The 18,093-nt window shown below is 40.5% G+C and overlaps 1 protein-coding gene across 1 annotated transcript; it reads left to right on the top strand.

Annotated features, from left to right (window-relative positions):
- The first annotated feature begins 379 nt into the window (after positions 1-379).
- On the top strand, positions 380-16,858 carry LOC134792940 (E3 ubiquitin-protein ligase Bre1). Its single transcript, XM_063764414.1, has 17 exons — positions 380-583; positions 746-904; positions 1,330-1,516; positions 2,109-2,294; positions 2,948-3,162; positions 3,603-3,860; positions 5,011-5,184; positions 5,969-6,226; positions 7,531-7,632; positions 8,141-8,271; positions 9,564-9,717; positions 10,334-10,486; positions 11,703-11,894; positions 13,173-13,365; positions 13,996-14,090; positions 14,279-14,410; positions 15,143-16,858. Exons 2-17 carry the CDS (start codon positions 752-754, stop codon positions 15,293-15,295), a joined length of 2,736 nt encoding a protein of 911 aa, XP_063620484.1. The 5' UTR covers positions 380-583; positions 746-751; the 3' UTR covers positions 15,296-16,858.
- Positions 16,859-18,093: the final 1,235 nt, after the last annotated feature.

The raw sequence follows: 18,093 nt of genomic DNA, 5'->3' as shown, positions 1-18,093 counted from the left end.
TATTTAAAAAACAGCGGCATTGAAAATGTCTCATGATATCGTATAGATGGCAGCACTTTCGTTACAATTTCTATTGCCACCTTACAGTCTGAAGAAGAGTAGAAATTAAAAAGTGGCAACACTGTAGTGTAGTGTATCCCTTTCTTATATAGATTGGTTTGAAAGGGACGACACTACAGTGCTGCCACTTTTTAATTTCTACTCTTTTTTGTCAGACTGTAATTCCCTTGAGATATTCGTGGATTAAAAATTACAGTGTATTTACCGCGTCCGAAATATCATATGAACCGGCAATTTAAATGCTAAAAGAAACTGATTTTTAGCGTTTTTATGTAACAGTTAAATGTAAAAAACAGCACCATGTTTTTTTTTTACCTTGGCAACATTACTGTAAAGACGTCTTCGTTTGGGTGAAGAGGTGGTTGCGGACGGTCAACCAGTTTTTTATACTCAAATAAGCTCAATTAACATCATATTTACCACAATGATAGGTATTTTAATAGCTATTCGAAATTCAGTATCTAATGAGAAAGAACAATCCAATTAAAGCTACTATTTCCAGACTGTCAATATTGACAAGCAGGTATGCATAACCCAGTCAAATCACGATTGCATGTATCCATGTAACAATAGAAAGTAATCCGTGTACTCGTGATTTGGTCGAATAATATAGATCAATAGTTTGATGCTAAACTTTCTTAATTAAACATACTTGAAAGCATAATTTCTTGTACTTATGTTTTAGTTCAGGATGTCTAAGCGTGGAGCAGATGATGGGGGCAACGGCAGTGGCCAGCCCCCGATCAAGAAGGTTCATTTTGAACCTCACCTCATTGGGCCAGTGTCCACTCTGGAGGAAATGGACATCAAAGTCCTTCAATTTCAGAATAAAAAGTTAGCTCAGGTAATGTATCATCCTATTGTCTTGTTAACTAATAGCCAAATGCTCACAAATTAGATGAAACAATGACACAATCAGCTGATTGACAATGCAATATTCAACAAACACTTTGCCTATTCATACAGAGTTTTACTGATGTTTAATGAAATAAAGGCTAATAGATCATCTGAAATAAGAAATACAGCAATTAAACACAAAATATGAGTCAACTGCTCTTAATATTGACATAAAATTCTGCCAAATAGGTAGTGCAATAGAAATAAACATGGTTATGAACCAAATGTGTCAACACTTTTACATTAGTAACATCAATAGAGGAAAATGGTCTAATTTGATTCTATCACAATCTATATAATTATAATGCTGTTCATTTATTAATATTATCATTTTTATTTACAGTTATTTCAATGTACTTTGAATATTCACAGAGAATAGAACAGCGCCATAGGTGTGAAGCAGAATTGCGGGCTCGGATTGAACAGCTAGAGAAGCGACAAACTCAGGATGATGCGGTGCTGTGTGTTGTCAACCGATACTGGAACTTGCTGAATGAAGACATCAGGGTGCTGCTGCAGAGATTTGATGCGGAGACTGCTGATGAGTCAGAAAATAAAAGTAAATATCAAGCTAACATTCACATTTACACTATAAATACTATTGAATATAGATTTAGTATTACCATGTATATTAATGTTCATATGAGCACAGTGGTACATGCTATCTTTACAGAATAGATGTACATGGTAATTTAAATACCCCATTTTCAATAAATAAATTAAAAAAAAAATTGGGGACATCTTACACAGATCAACCTAGCCCCAAACTAAGCAAAGCTTGTACTATGGGTGCTAGGCGACGATATACATACTTAAATAGATAAATACATACTTATATACAATAGTATTCATCTTCCTCATTTGCCAACAGCCCTTAGGCCGAGCTAATGCTGAGTACCAGGCGCCAGGCCATACGCAGTTCATGACACAGTGCAGAGCAGATTTAGAACATCCTTTAGCTACGCACTGCAACACAATGACATTACATACTTTACAAAATTTGCTCTGCACTGCGTGAACTGCGTCGCCTGTGTCTCAGCTTACGCTTAGTCTTACTGTCGCATTAGTTAATTAAATAGTCACAAAAACATGTTGCTATCTTATATTAAAAATTGTGTATACTTTATCAACATCAACATTGTCAATTCCAGATGAAAATGAAGCTACAACATCATTCCTCATGCAATTATCAACTTGGGACAAGGAGGAACTGGACGCCCAGTTGGCTAACCGGGTGCAAGTGAGCAAGCGAGCGGTAGCCAAGGTTCTGCAGGCGTTCGATCGGCTGCAACAGAGGAATGAGAAGATCTGGAGGGCTATTAAAGGAGAAGCCGAGGGTATGTTGTTTGCTGTATTCTGTATTTATAGTACAGCTAATAGAAGGTGCTTGAGTGTAGGAAAATTTCATAACTCACTCACTGGTTATAACTTGAAGTTTGTTTATATTACCTGCTTAGCAAGCATTTAATTCATTGTTAAATTAAACTAGTAAAACCTGTTAGTAAATGCATATGTGTTGATGAAATAACTATCAATTATGTATGTTTATAGGTTTATACTCTGTCCGTTCAGTCTCTTTTCTATGATTAGTTTAAACAATTTCAATACGTTATCCAAGGTTATGTCTTTATATCATGGCAAATTTCTAGGATGCTAGGTATAATTTGCTTTGTTCAAAGAATACTTAATAAGCATAAATCAGTTGTTCCAGAACAACCCGTATGATGAATCAACGCAAGTTATATTTTGTCAACTAAACAAACCTATCCTACCTATCTATTTGTTTAATGTAACTAACGTCAAAACATTTCACAGGAATTTTACGATCAGCCTTTTAACATTTATTTGCACTGAGCAAAGGCCTCTGTGTAACTCAAACTTGAGTAATTGTTCAGTCTTTATCAAATAAAGATATCACGCTCGCTCTGCCCTTCCGTGAGGTCTGTCCTCCAATATTTCTTGCTTAATCCAATAAATATTGTGTGTACAGAGGGCGCCCCAACCCTGGACGAAACCATCCGCGCGACCAACGCCGAGGTGACGGCAGAAAGCCGCCGCCTGCAGGCGCAGTGCACCGCCCTACATGAGAAACACCACGCCATGACGCTCCGAGTCGCTCAACTACAAGACGCTGTCAATAGTCGGGATACAGAGAATGCAGAGCTGAAGAACCAGATTGATGATCTCCAGTACGAGTTGTTAAAGGTAGGTAATACAGCTGGTTAAAATTGGATGACCACAGCCCAAGAAAGACAAACATGGAATAAGATGGAGGAGGCTTTCTACCGTATAGTGGCCATTCAATAATATTTATATCAACTACTATATAAATATTTCAAATGTCTAAGCGGTACGGATAAATAAAGCTATAATAATAATTGGCAACCAAAAATAAACCTTTGAAATTATTAAATAATAAAACATTTATACATAGTCTGGCAAACACAACTTGTTAGTCAGTAAGAACCAGGAAAATTATACTCATCCCTTGCTTTTGGGTGCTAGTAATACCGTAAAGACAGTATATCATACTCTCTGTTTGTGTTTGAAATGAGACCTGGACCAAACCATAATTCAATAAGTTCAATTTTTTGTAAAGAAATTAACTATTCAGACGTTCTCATCACATCCAATGTGTTCGTCAGATCCGGTCCCGCAACGACAAGCTAGAGAACCACCTGGCCGAGGCCATCGAGAAGCTGAAGAGCTACCACCAGGCCGGCGCGCCGCCCACCGCCGCGCCCGCGCCCGCCGTGTCCACCGTGGCCGCCGCCAAGCTCGAGGACGTCGCTGCTGAGTTAGAGGAGCAAAGAGAATTGGCTAATAATCGGCTGGCAGAACTGGATCGCTTACACAGGCAACATAGGGATGCGTTGAAGGAAGTTGAGAAGCTGAAAATGGATGTGAGTATTTTGAACTGCCCTATTTGTGATAAGACAGGGCTGGCTGGGGCGTTTCCACCATAACAGCCGCCAAACTTGAGGATATCTGCTGAGCTGGAGGAGCAAAGGGAGTTGACCAATAATCGGTTGGCGGAGTTGGACCGTCTACACAGGCAACACAGGGATGCGTTGAAGGAGGTTGAGAAGCTGAATATGGATGTGAGTATTTTGAACTGCCCTATTTGTGATAAGACAGGGCTGGCTGGGGCGTTTCCACCATAACAGCCGCCAAACTTGAGGATATCTGCTGAGCTGGAGGAGCAAAGGGAGTTGACCAATAATCGGTTGGCGGAGTTGGACCGTCTACACAGGCAACACAGGGATGCGTTGAAGGAGGTTGAGAAGCTGAATATGGATGTGAGTATTTTGAACTGTCATATTTGTGATAAGACAGGGCTGGCTGGGGCGTTTCCACCATAACAGCCGCCAAACTTGAGGATATCTGCTGAGCTGGAGGAGCGAAGGGAGTTGGCTAATAATCAGCTGGCCTAACTGTATCGATTACACAGGTAACATAGGGATGCATTGAAAGAGGTTGAAAAGCTGAAAATGGACGTGAGTATAGTAATTTTACCTTGGATGTCAATTAGAGTGCGCGCTATACCATCGAGCTACAAAACTTCAACAAAATAAATTAATTAACCTGCTCTCAAAATTTCACGTGAATCGGTTGAGAATTGCGACCTGTAGAGGAGAACATCCGGACATGCGAAAGCATTTCTGCCCAAGCTGACACGGAGACCTTCGCTTACGTTCGTTCAATAAAATATAGAGATACGCTATGTAGTAGGTAGATATCTATATACCTACCATATAAATCGATGAGGAGGACTAATCCTCATCGATTTATATGACGGCGACCCCAGAAATTATGGATCACGCCTGTTATGGGCTCTAATGTGGCTGGCCAGGCCGAACTTGGTCTTAAAGACTCTTTTGCACTGTTACATTAAAGTTGGCCAGACTCATTGCACGTATACGCCTAAGAGGGCTTCAGTCTCTCTTTAAGTTGTTGCCTTGTTGTTTAAGGCGGTTTTTTGTCATTTAAAGCTTCTATGCTGCTACCTACAGTTCAAGCTTGCTCCATATAACGATGTACTCTTCTGGTCAGATCCGACAACTGCCAGAATCGGTGATAGTGGAGACAACGGAGTACAAGTGTCTTCAGAGCCAGTTCTCGGTGCTGTACAACGAGTCCATGCAGATGAAGACCGCGCTCGACGACACGCGGCTGCAGCTGCAGAACGCCAAGAACCTGCACATGCGCCAGATAGAGATGATGGAGGTACGTTCCTAGTTGATGGTCACGACGCTATTGATGATATATAGGGACACCCGCCGGGAAACAGTCAAATTTTTGGAGTTAGTATCGGTCCAGGCGGTATTACTAAGCTATTTTTGCGAGTCTTGATTTGCTTACAGAACAGAAGCACAAGAAGATAAGAAAACTCAACAATAGGAATATAAATAAATAAATAATATAAATAAATATTAGGGGACATCTTACACAGATCAAACCTAGCCCCAAACTAAGCAAAGCTTGTACTATGGGTACTAGGCGACGATATACATACTTGTATAGATAAATACATACTTATATACATAGAAAACAACCATGACTCAGGAACAAATATTAGTGTTCATCACACAAATAAATGCCCTTACTGGGATTCGAACCCAGGACCATCGGCTTAGCAGACAGGGTCACTATCCACTAGACCAGACCGGTCGTCAATATAAGACTGCATGTCATAGTTTTAAATGTGAGGTATTTAGTACATTGTGATGGACTTTGATAGGATTGAAGGTTCATGCTGCGTGATGCCTGTATCCCTGAGTCTAAATGAAATACTGAAACTAGGTTTAGTCACCCACTAGACTGAGACTAAACCCGTACTACCCATATACAAGATACCTACACACACCTACAAGAGCATTTAGAGTGAAACTACTTGATGAACCATCTAAATTAGCTAAGACATTAATTATATTCTGTCACCATGTTTTGCGATTCAATGTTATGTAATCATTAAATACTGATAAGTTGAGTAATTCTCGAAATATTTCAGAGTGAAGAGCTAGCCAGACAAAAAGCTCTCAGAGCTGAGATGATCCAATTAGAAGATGTTCTCGGACAACTGCGGAAAGAGTACGAGATGCTCCGCATAGAGTTCGAGCAGAACTTAGCAGCGAACGAACAGACTGGCCCGATCAACAGGGAGATGAGGCATCTCATCACGTCGCTGCAGAATCACAACCAGCAGCTGAAGGGGGAGGTGCATCGGTACAAGCGGAAATATAAGGATACTAGTCAAGAGTTGAATAAGGTATGTTTCTAACAACTTACTGAATAAATTGCATAGAGGATGAAAATGTGCATAATTTTAACATTCAAGTAAGGAGCTCATTGAAAAGGGTATATTTTAAGACATAGGTTTTGAGCTCACTGCATATGGTCCAGTCAACTGGGTGTAGACAACTTACTCAAAAATATGTCCCATAGTTCTTAATTCACTGACAAGAGTTACGGGACATATTTTTGAGATGATTTGTACACCCATATTTTTACAGTTGACTGTACTGGAATTTGTATATGATTGTCACAATATATTTTTCTTTGTTATTTGTAATTGGTGATCAGTTGGTCATAGCCCTGGTGATCCATAAGTATATATGTTGCAGTCAAAAGTGTGAACTGGTCAAAAGAACTTTTAACCGACAAAAACAGGCAAAACTGCTTTTGACTGAGCATGTTGGTCAAAAGTAGTTTTACCTGAAAATCATACCTATTTCTGGCAGCAGGTTCGTATTTAGGGCTTAGCAAAAAAAAAATAACCCTAACCTACCTATTTCTGCGAGTACTTTTGACTGATAGTAACAGTCATAATTACTATTAACCAATGATTTTCAGGTAAAACTACTTTTGACCAACATGCTCAGTCAAAAGCAGTTTTGCCTGTTTTTGTCGGTTAAAAGTTCTTTTGACCACACTTTTGACTGCGACATATACAGTGTGGAAAAATCGAGTGCCACATGGATGGCAACTACCTTAAATATTGTAAATAACACATTTTGTGTAAAGGAGACTTTCCTTTGTTTTTAAAAACAATAAATTCTGCATTTAAGGATTTATGAAAAATCGCTTGCCTCAGTCGGGACTCGAACCGGTCAAATGTGACAAAAAATAACGTGCCGTATTTTATGATGCAGATTGAAAGGTTTACTGATAAGGTTCATTTTTCTCTAAATAACAAATACAATCAGAATAACGGAAGGCCATGAAAACTAACAATTACCTTTTAAATTTGATTTTTTGTCACATTTGACCGGTTCGAGTCCCGACGGAGGCAAGCGATTTTTCATAAATCCTTAAATGCAGAATTTATTGTTTTTAAAAACAAAGGAAAGTCTCCTTTACACAAAATGTGCTATTTACAATATTTAAGGTAGTTGCCATCCATGTGGCACTCGATTTTTCCACCCTGTATATATTCAAGTCCAATATTTCGAGTCGAGTGTTTAGTTTGATATAGCGTTTATCAATTAAGAAATGAGGCATCTAATCTTCTAAGTACTTCTTTTGGATTAACAAGATTAGCGATTCTGTTTACTAATAAGAGTGTCTATTTAGGTGCGTAAAGAGTTGGAGGAGGCGGGCGCGCGGCCGAGCACGACGTCGGACACGCACGACGAGAAACCGCTCGCCGTCAAGAAGGAGGAGCCCGATCCAGAGGTACGACGCTATTATTATAGTACATTCATTCCGGAAATAAAGTTTCTATATACCAAATACTAACCTGATAAATTAATACAGGATGACTTTGCTATCGCTGACCAAACCCTGAGGGGTGAATATGTAGGTCATACTGAACAACTTTTACTATGGGGCCAACCCTGTAATCGCGAACACAAATTCAGCTATTTTATAGAAATCATTGACTCTTATTCACCGAAATTTAATGTAAGATAGTAGATTGTTTAATAATTTCGGGGTTGGCCCCATAATAAAAGTTGTACAATATGACCTACATATTCACCCCTCAGAGTTTGGTCAGCAGAGATAACAAAATCAACCTGTATATGGCAATCTCTAAATAAAGCCAACTGCAAATTTGTCATTCAAAATTGATCTTACTGAGAAAGGATACAGGTCCTTCGTATGGCCTAGTGTTATGGCTGTGCACTGTGCAGAGGCACGTAAAATAAGTGTAATGAAATAAAAGCACGTTCCCTTTTGCCAGGGCGAGGAGGCGGCGACGGCGGGGGTGCCGGCGGGCGCGGCGGAGGCCAAGTCTGCGGCCGCCAAGGACCACTCGCGGGCCCGCCTGCAGGAGCAGGACCTGCTCATCAAGGACCTCAAGCAGCAGCTCAAGTAACATTCCTCAACCACTAGCATCACTTAGGGTGGTATTCCATCTGGTCCAATGTGTATTCGTGTCTCACCTTTTGCCTAATAAGAGAGTGAAACGCAATGCACATTGGACAAAGAATTGGATAGGTGGAAAGTATATATTCCACCTATCCAATCCTTAGGACTTTCCATCATAAAGGACCCCGACAGTAGCTTTAGCCAACCTAATATCTATCAATAATTCGCCTAGGCATCTGCTTTTATGAAAACAATTCTCGTCCGAACGCCCAATTCAGAGAGGAATCTAAACTTTAGGTAATGGGGTTAGTTTTGATATTTTTTACATACAATCAAAACCGTGTATAACGACATCGCTTTTAACGCATTTTTATATTTTGCAAATAAAGCAAAATCAACTTTATTGCCTATCAGATTAAAATTGAATTCCCATTTTTTGGAGATTTTCTTGTGTATCTTGAACGGTAAATATAATAAATAAATAAAAGACGTTTATTCAAGAAGTTTGAACATAGGTACATAATAAAAGTACACGATAATGCTTACAAACTAATTGAAATGGAAAGTGGCTCAGCTTATGTCTGTGCCAAAAGGCTTCGGGGCACAGCGGCCCTAAAGACTTGCAGCAACGGACGCTGTTATTCTGCCACCGCTGTATTTGTATCTAGCTAAGGACAGTAGAAACATTTATACTATTTATTACATATAGGATAAGATAGCAAAACCGAACAATGCGCAGTGGATAAAAAAGTGCTAACTTTACTAAAATTAAATATCTATAGAGCAGGTCACTCAACCAAAAGTGTATGTTACATTATTTTGGAGGTCCAGTAAATAAGCCTTGCAACGTAGTTTGAAAACCGCCAGGGACTTACTGTTAACTACTGGTGGCGGCAAATTGTTCCAGCATTTAGACGCAGCATAGCGAAAACTGTCTCTAAATGACTGAAGCCGGAGTAGTGGGAGGGAGATACGCTCTTGTTGCTCACGCAAATCTTTCAAATTTCGGTTAGGCTTCCATTCAAGTTTACGCGCGAGATAGGGTGGAATACCGGATTGTTTAAGCGTAAATACCATTGACGCAAGCTTTAATATTCGTCTGTGTGACATATTCAGTTTACCCGCTTTATTAAGGTAAGGGCTAATATGTGAGCGGCGAGGAATATCTTGACAGAAACGTATGCATGAATTCTGTACACGTTGAATCGCTCGTTCTGTTCTTTTTCTTATGCAAGGCCCATACACAACGTCTCCATAATCCAAAATATCTCCTTATTGTTTAAAAATGTTTGCAGGAAAGCAGTGAACGAGCAGAAAGAGTTGAAGCTCCTACTAGACATGTACAAAGGCGTGAGCAAGGAGCAACGCGACAAGGTGCAGCTCATGGCGGCCGAGCGCAAGGCGCGCCAGGAGTTAGAGGACCACCGCCAGAAGACCAAGATGATGCAGGTACTACTATAGACATTTTTTTCTATTATTCGACGAAATAGTTGGCAGGAAACATGAAGAAAAATAAATAAATTTAAGGAGCTGTGAGTTCAGGTTGCAGCTAGCTAAGCTCTGAGCGGACAGCAGTGCGTGTTCAGGATCACGCATATCATTGTTATTTGTTAGTAATTTCTAACAAGATAATTGCGAGCTAAAGGCTCCTATTAGACAATGTACAAAGGCGTGAGCAAGGAGCAACGCGACAAGGTGCAGCTCATGGCGGCCGAGCGCAAGGCGCGCCAGGAGTTAGAGGACCACTGCCAGAAGACCAAGATGATGCAGGTATTAAATTATTAAAGTTAAATACGTATCCAATCATAATCGAAAGAAGATTTTTTACCCGAAAACCTTGAAAATGACACCCATGTAATTTTTTGTTCTTTACAAATAAAATGCTACTACAATTCTAACTTTTCGAATTCGGCGCCATCAGGGTCATGTACTGTATATCAGGGTCATCTTCGAAAAAAAAAACAACGTATAACCTATCCGCAGTCCGTTTTAGATCCTAAGACGGCACTGTGAAATGAGAATTAAATTTTTTGATATTTTATCGAATCGAATATTTTTTGTTTAGGAAAGCAAGCGAGAGCGGCGACTGGCAGATGAAGACGCGCTTCGCAAAATCAAGCAGCTGGAGGAGCAGAAGTACGAGCTGCAGAAGCAGCTGTCGTGCGCGCGCCCCAACGCCGACCCGCTGCACTTCTCCCGACCCTTCGCCGGCTCACAGGTACTTGTAAATATTTAAACCCACAGGCAGGGGTGCGAAACTCCTGACTTCGGCCAAACTCGGCTCCGCTCGGCTCAGCATTGCTCCAAGCAATTATTAGGGTTGACACAACTTGACGTCCCTTTGCGTGCACGACCACAGATAAGATAATGGCTTGAATTTTGACAACCCTAAATAGCCGAAAGGGATAGTGCCAGATATTAGAAAGGGACAGCATGATTCGACCCTGAACTGCTGTCAAACTTCGGTTTTGTAGGAAGTTTCCTTTCTGTACGGCAGTACTATTATTTATTCTGTGCCACAGGCTGGTAAGGGTGGTTTTCCACCTGTCCAATGTCATTGCGTCTCACTCTTTCATTAAGCAAAATGTGAGACGCAATACACATTGGACAAAGAAATTGGATGCGTGGAATACCATCCTAACCTTACATGCTTTACTCACTTCACTCACGTTCAAGTAACTGTACTCTCACACTTCTTTGTCTACCTTCTTTACAAGAGACATATAAACTGCGCCACTGCGCAAGCTACCGACACTCCCGGTCAAAAGTTTATGTTTTTGGTACAAAGTACTTTTCTGCTATGATTTTTTTGCAGCGCTGATCTCGGAATTTGTTTCCAGCTGATCTATTCTGTTACTATTTCCAGAGGTGTTTGATTATTCGACGCAATTTGCGAATATTTCTAAACAGCTCGTTCCTTAATATCTTATAGGCATAACGGGTTGGAATCACTTGAAGGACCAACAGCGTCGGTGTGAACACCGTAAAGCAGCATCTCAGTTCTAATCAGTCATAATGACAGAGCGAACTTAAGGCCGAGCCACACCGGCTTGCGTGTGCGTAACGTGCGCGTGTGCGTGCGCTTTAATGTTGGAGCCGCTCACGCACACGTCACGCAAGCGGTGTGCCGTCTGTCATAAGGATCTGTATACTACAACGCCGCACGCGCACGTGCACGTCACGCACACGCAGCCGGTGTGCACAGGCCTTTAAACTTTTGACTGGTAGTGCATGCCAGTGGCGTAGCTAGGCGTGGGCAAAAGAGGGCCTCGCGCGAGGCCCCTTCGGGCACTGTGAAACAAAAGGGCCTCGCAGATGCGACTTCGCCCTCGGCTAGAATAGTTCACGCTACGCCACTGGTGCATGCCTTGTACAAGCGCCAAAACAATTGACGATCACATCGTCATTCATTAACCTTCATTCAATTTCTTCAGGAGGAAGAAGCGTTACTAAACGAGATGGAGGTGACCGGGCAAGCGTTCGAAGACATGCAGGAGCAGAACTCGCGCCTCATCCAGCAGTTGAGAGAGAAGGACGACGCGAACTTCAAGCTCATGTCGGAGCGGATCAAGGCCAACTCGCTGCACAAGTTGCTGCGGGAGGAGAAACAGTTGCTGCAAGAAAAGGTAGGCACTCTTTAAACCACGGATCGAATACCGGTATTTTTTTATATGGGAACGAAACCGGTATTTTTTCGTTCTTTGTTAATAATTCCGGTTTCGTAATAAATTATATAAAAGAATTATATTTCATTTCTAATTAGGCAATCCTACATTTCGACTATAAAATAATTCGAAATATATGGTTAACTCGAAGTTTTTGCAAAAACCTGGTTCTGATCCCTGCTTTACACATCAGCTCAATAAACATTCCCCAAAGCGCTTAACCTCGTCAGGCCCACGGTCCTACTCATAGTATTGATTACTTCAACGCAATTTAAACCATTTTCAATTGGGACAGTTGCATTTCTTTTCTTTTGTTCGAACTCAAAACAAAAGAAATTCAACCATATTTCGTTCAGATTTTTAAAGTCAAATGACGTTTGGTTTGTATAGTGGGGCCCCCAGGGCCTATAACCGCCAAGGCAGTGACTTCAAGCGTCTTCGACGCTCATTTTAATGTCACTGCTATATGACAGTATCATGAAACTTATGCCAACAATAATCATAATAGTGTCTAACAAACATTTTAAACCTACAAACATGCTCTTGCGGTTGCAAGTTGTTAAAAGTTAGTGGTTAAGGGTGGTTTCACCTGTCCAATTTCTTTGTCCAATGTCAGTGCATCTCACTCTCATTAAAGCAAAATGTGAGACACAATACACATTGACAACCGGTCTGGCCTAGTGGGTTAGTGACCCTGCCTGCGAAGCCAATGGTCCTGGGTTCAAATCCCGGTAAGGGCATTTATTTGTGTGATGAACACAGATATTTGTTCCTGAGCCATGGTTGTTTTCTATGTATATAAGTATGTATTTATCTATATAAGTATGTTTATATCGTCGCCTAGTACCCAAAGTACAGGTTATGCTTAGTTTGGGGCTAGGTCGATCTGTGTAAGATGTCCCCAATATTTATTTGATGGACAAAGAAATTGGATAGGTGGAATACCACTCTAAGTTCGTTGTTCATTCGCCTAGTAAAATCAAAACTAAAAGCTGCAACCGGCGTTCTTACTTTACTTTCGATTCATCATCATCATCATAATTATTCTTAAGGGTCTGGCTCTTCTCGGTGGAGTAATCGCCATTCCGTTCTTCTCTCTGCCACTGTTTTGAGCTTCTGATAAGTCACTACCATAGAGTATATTGAATAGTAGTGTAGTCACCTAGTCAGTACGTTGATTTTCTCTTTGGCATTACTTTCGATTGGTCAAAAAAAAAAACAATGTTGCATTTTCTCCAGGTGGTGACTCGGGACCAGCAGATAGATTCGATGGGCGCAGTAGCGCGACGACTGGAAGAGAAGGAGCGGCTACTGCAGACCACGCTGTCCGCCGTCGAGAAGGAGCTCCTCCTCCGGCAGCAGGCCATGGAGATGCACAAACGGAAGGCCATCGAGTCCGCGCAGTCCGCCGCCGATCTGAAGTTGCATCTCGGTAATACATACCACAGTCTATAAAACAATGCAATACAGTTATTCGACGAAGCAATCGTGCGGGGTGCGAGGGGTAGGTCCCGCGCACATGAGCTGCATATGTCGCCACTGTTAGTAGGTCGGTACTACTTACAGGGCTAGCGTGACTTATATGAATTGTTTGTAATTTTTGGGCAGTTGTGTCTGTGACAACCCTACAGTGTTCTTGTGCGGTGTCGGCATTTACGCAATCATTAAAAGGTCGGTCCACTGTTACTTTTTACACTGTGCTAATACTAAGCAAATTCCTAACTATTAACGTACACTATAGTCGGTAACACGACTTTCTCGCGAGAGAAAAGGTGAAACTGTCTCTGTGTCGAAATTTTGTCAGGCTCACGACTTTGATGTAACATTCAAAGTATATTTCTGCGTGTTTCGGGAAATCGGGACACATTGCGTTTAATTTTTTTTAACGCTCTCCTGCCGCATTGTCTATCGTCCGAGTTACTCCCAGTCAGGTCGAAATAAATAAATAAAATATAACAATCGTTAACGTTTTTGAAATAATAATGCATAAAAAAGTTACGATTGGTATTAAGATTGTCACGTTGAAATGATATTCTTTAATTCTTGAATGTGGTTGTTACAGAGAAATACCACGCACAGATGAAGGAAGCTCAGCAGGTGGTCGCGGAGAAAACGAGCGCGCTGGAAGCGGAGGCATACAAAACTAAGAGATTACATGTGAGTCACAACTGATCTTATATGCCTAAATCATTGATATCGCCAATTTAAGTCTATCACATTTTTCGTGTTATTTTGTATCCTATTTTCACCACATTTGTAAAAATATGGTAGCGTTCCAATAGTGATCTGTTACACCCGTAATTTAATAGGTCCTCCTAAAGCCCTTTCTATTAAAATGTTTAAAGGAGGAGCTAGCGGTACTGCGGCGCAAGGCGGAACGCATGAAAAAAATGGAGCAGGCCGGCAGCAGCATGGACGAGGTGCTGCTCGAGGAGATACGAGAGTACAAGGAGACGCTCACCTGCCCTTCTTGCAAGGTACATTAACAGAGATTATTTATACTGTAAACATTATAGACGACAACACTAAACAGTCAAACATCTACCATCCTTTTCCTAAATTGATTCACGTGGAATCGGACCACGCTAAGTTTTCGTGATAAGTGTTACGTCAATACGGTGAAGTCATTTCTACTAAAATCTCAAATGCACCTTCTGTACCACGAGATTTGAATAAATGATCTTCCGTACTACGATTATTTTCCTCTTCTGATGGATAGTTCATCCTCCAAGTAAATTATCAAAGCTAAATCAAGGTCGTCCATTTTCTCTTCTGGATACGTTTCGTTTGACGTTGGTGACTGACGGTGTGTAATGACGCCGTGGAACTTTCCACATGTCGTCACCGTAAAGACGGCCGTCTTTTTGCGTCCGCTACATGACGGCCGCTATATGACGGCACCGCTTTCCTAGGAAACCAAAGCTTAACCCTTTGAATGCCACGACTGAAAGGTTGATATTGGGCTGTAGCTGCGCGCGTCAGTTGACGTCTTTGCCGGTCAAAGGATTAAGTATGCATTATCATTGCTAAGTTAGTGTAAACTTAGCGTAGTCGGAGTCTAGTTGATTTATCAATATCACCATGCAGCAGAATCTAGGCATTTTTGTTCTTTTTCGTTGGGCAACATTTAAATTGTTACTAAAATGTCGTCCAGATGGTTTGAAACTGTTTATTTTATTTATACAAAATCCGTAATCTCCTTCCTCCAGGTGAAACGCAAGGACGCAGTGTTAACGAAATGCTTCCACGTGTTCTGCTGGGACTGCCTGCGCACGCGCTACGAGACGCGCCAGCGCAAGTGCCCCAAGTGCAACGCGGCCTTCGGCGCCAACGACTACCACCGCCTCTACCTCTCCACCTAGACCAGCGGGGGATCATGGGTTAGGCAAGGCTGTAGGTGTAGCAGATCTATACAGATGTCTTAGCTACGTGCGAAGTATTAGACGACTAAAAGCGTACACGGCGCATGTCATGGCAAAATAATGAATTTTAATGCAAAGCCGCCTTCGGCGCCATCGACTACCACCGTCTCTACCTCTCCACCTAGACCAGCAGAGGGAGATCATGGGTTAGCCGTAGGTGTAATAGATCTAATAGATCTACTTAAGAGGTCTCTATATACGAAATGCGAGGGAGGTAAAAGCGTAGACGCAGAATGTTAGGGAAAAAAAAAACTGTTTGCTTAAATTGTCACATTAGTGGACATCTGTCAACTGTTCAATAAGTAAGGAGTGCCATGACGCTTCAAACTCGTACATTTGCACGTAGCTAATAGCTTCTGGATAGCCATGCGCCGGTGGAAAATTGACTGAGTGGTTCATCGCAACCTACTTAGACCACTATCAGTAGTTGAGAAGTTGATAAGAGTTGATAGAACTGCTATGAGTATGTGTGACGGATTTACGCGGAACAGCGTTAGTACTGTTTGAGCGCCGTAGTATAGTTTGACAAACGAATTTGGCACTTGGCGAGAAGTTCTATCGTATAATGGTTGTGTGCTCAATTGATCTCGGTGAAATTGTTTATTTATTTACAACAACAAAAGTTATTACGGCGCTCATGCAATCAAGTAACATCGAACCACCACTCTTGATATTATTCAACACATAAACGCATGTTCAGATATTTGCGATCCGATTGTTACTTGACAGCACTTCGCGAATAAAATAAGGAATGTAATCGGTAAGAAGTAATGAAGCAAAACTGAGGAAGTATCACAATCACAAGATGTATTTATAGCTAAATCAAATCGTTGTAGTTGCAATATACTTTTTATTCTTGTTGATTCAATATCAATTTTATTAAACTTGAGTTGCTTCTATTTGAGTAGCGTCAAGGTCCTGTCAGGGTTAGTGGTCGTTTTTGAAAAAGTGAAGTGATCTAGCTTTCACTTACATTACGGTCAAACTGAAAATTGTTGCGAATGAAAATGAAATCTGGTATTTTCAATATTTTCAACTGTCAATGTCAGTGAATTTGGAACCCACAACGATCACAAACTTTGACATGTTCATTGTTTAGTATAAGCAGGCAACCCGATTAATTGTATAAAATATTTGTAAATTAATTTAATAAATTTAAAGACATGAAATTTTATCCATCGATGTATGCAGTTTTCACTGTAAGGTGGAGAAATTTCATACCTTTAAGTTAACTTTAGTGGTAAATAATTATGTAGGTTCTCTACTTTAGTTGTATTCGTTTTGACGTATGTGGACTATTATGTCAAACATTATTGCTATAATTGATTGTGTTTGTAAGGAATGTTTAGAATGTCAATCGGGATATTTTGTTATTTATGCTGAATATCAATAGTGGCCCTGCCATCCCGACGACGCGTGCGTTTCGGACGCACTAAAGTATGAAAATGTCTGTTGTATTCAGATACTATTGACGCTCAGTGTACAGTCAACGGTAAAAATATGGGTGTACAAATCATTTCAAAAATATGTCCCATAGCTCTTATGTCAGTGAATTAAGAACTATGGGACATATTTTTGAGTAAGTTGTCTACATCCATATTTTTACCGTTGACTGTACACCTGCATCGTTTATGGTGCCGAGTGTACGTAGCGTTAGCTTATAATATTTTCTTACAGATGTAGTACATAACCTTAGAGCATTTAGTAACTGGAGTCGTCATGGCTGTCATTTTCTGCATAAAACAGTCTGCCGATTTTTGCGGGGGAGGGGACGTCAAATGTACTGCTATTTCTACATGATTTCTACGTAACGTACAAATAGCCATGTCAGTCGATACAAAAGTTTGCACAATTGTGCAAGGTTTTCGGCAGAGGGGTAAGCTCTTTAAGGCGACTCCAGTTATTAAATGCTCTAAGTACATAATCTTTTACCATCGTATTTTTACGGAAACGCATGCTATTTCAGTCAGTCTCAGTACAAAAAGTACTGAGGTTGACTGAAGTAGCATGACAAATACGATCGTTTCCGAGAATGAGAATATACGATGGCAAAATATTATGCACTTCATCTGTAATAGTAAGCCCAATCCGCCTCACTCTTTGTTATATAATAACCGTAACATAGGCGATACATTTCAATAAGCGACGCATGGGTTTAAATAATCGAGATTGCGTAATATTTTTGCTTAAAACTACAGCGTACCTACTAACGTTTGTCGCGGTAAAAAAAAACATTTGTACTGTTATATCAGTGAAATGGGTTAATTAATGTTCGATATGAAACAATTTACAACATAACGTCTTTATAAATTTAAAACAAATTGTATATTTTGAAAACAAATAAAACAAACCTTAATACATTTTATAGTTTTAAGTGATAAAATACAATCATCCTAGGTGAATATGAGCCACAGTATTATATACGGCTCACCATGCTAAATCGATTTTGGGTATAAATAAGATTTGAAAGGAATTTGATGATAAGATATACATAAACCAATATTTCAGCCGAGTAAATTAGACATGAATTTAGTGACCGAACTTTACTCATGGTAGTACATTGGTATTTTGTCTAAAAAGTCTTCTAGAAAACTATTTTCGCTCAAGTCATCTCGGATATGGGTACATTTGGTATCAGTGTGTTCAGTATGATGTTATATCCGAGATGACTGGAACGGAAACTAACCTATCACCTGATTTGGCACCCTACTATGGTGCATCAGTTTACCACAATTTTA

Source organism: Cydia splendana, chromosome 8, assembly GCF_910591565.1.
Source record: "Cydia splendana chromosome 8, ilCydSple1.2, whole genome shotgun sequence".
In the NCBI taxonomy this organism is placed as follows: domain Eukaryota; kingdom Metazoa; phylum Arthropoda; class Insecta; order Lepidoptera; family Tortricidae; genus Cydia; species Cydia splendana.
Note: the sequence above shows the minus strand (reverse complement) of the source record. Positions and strands in the feature narration are given on the sequence as shown.

Coding starts and splice junctions, on each gene's coding strand:
- LOC134792940 (XM_063764414.1), top strand. CDS start 752: ATGTCTAAGCGTGGAGCAGATGATGGGGGCAACGGCAGTGGCCAGCCC. Junction 1,517..2,108: donor TGATGAGTCAGAAAATAAAA/GTAAATATCAAG, acceptor TGTCAATTCCAG/ATGAAAATGAAGCTACAACA. Junction 5,185..5,968: donor GCCAGATAGAGATGATGGAG/GTACGTTCCTAG, acceptor GAAATATTTCAG/AGTGAAGAGCTAGCCAGACA.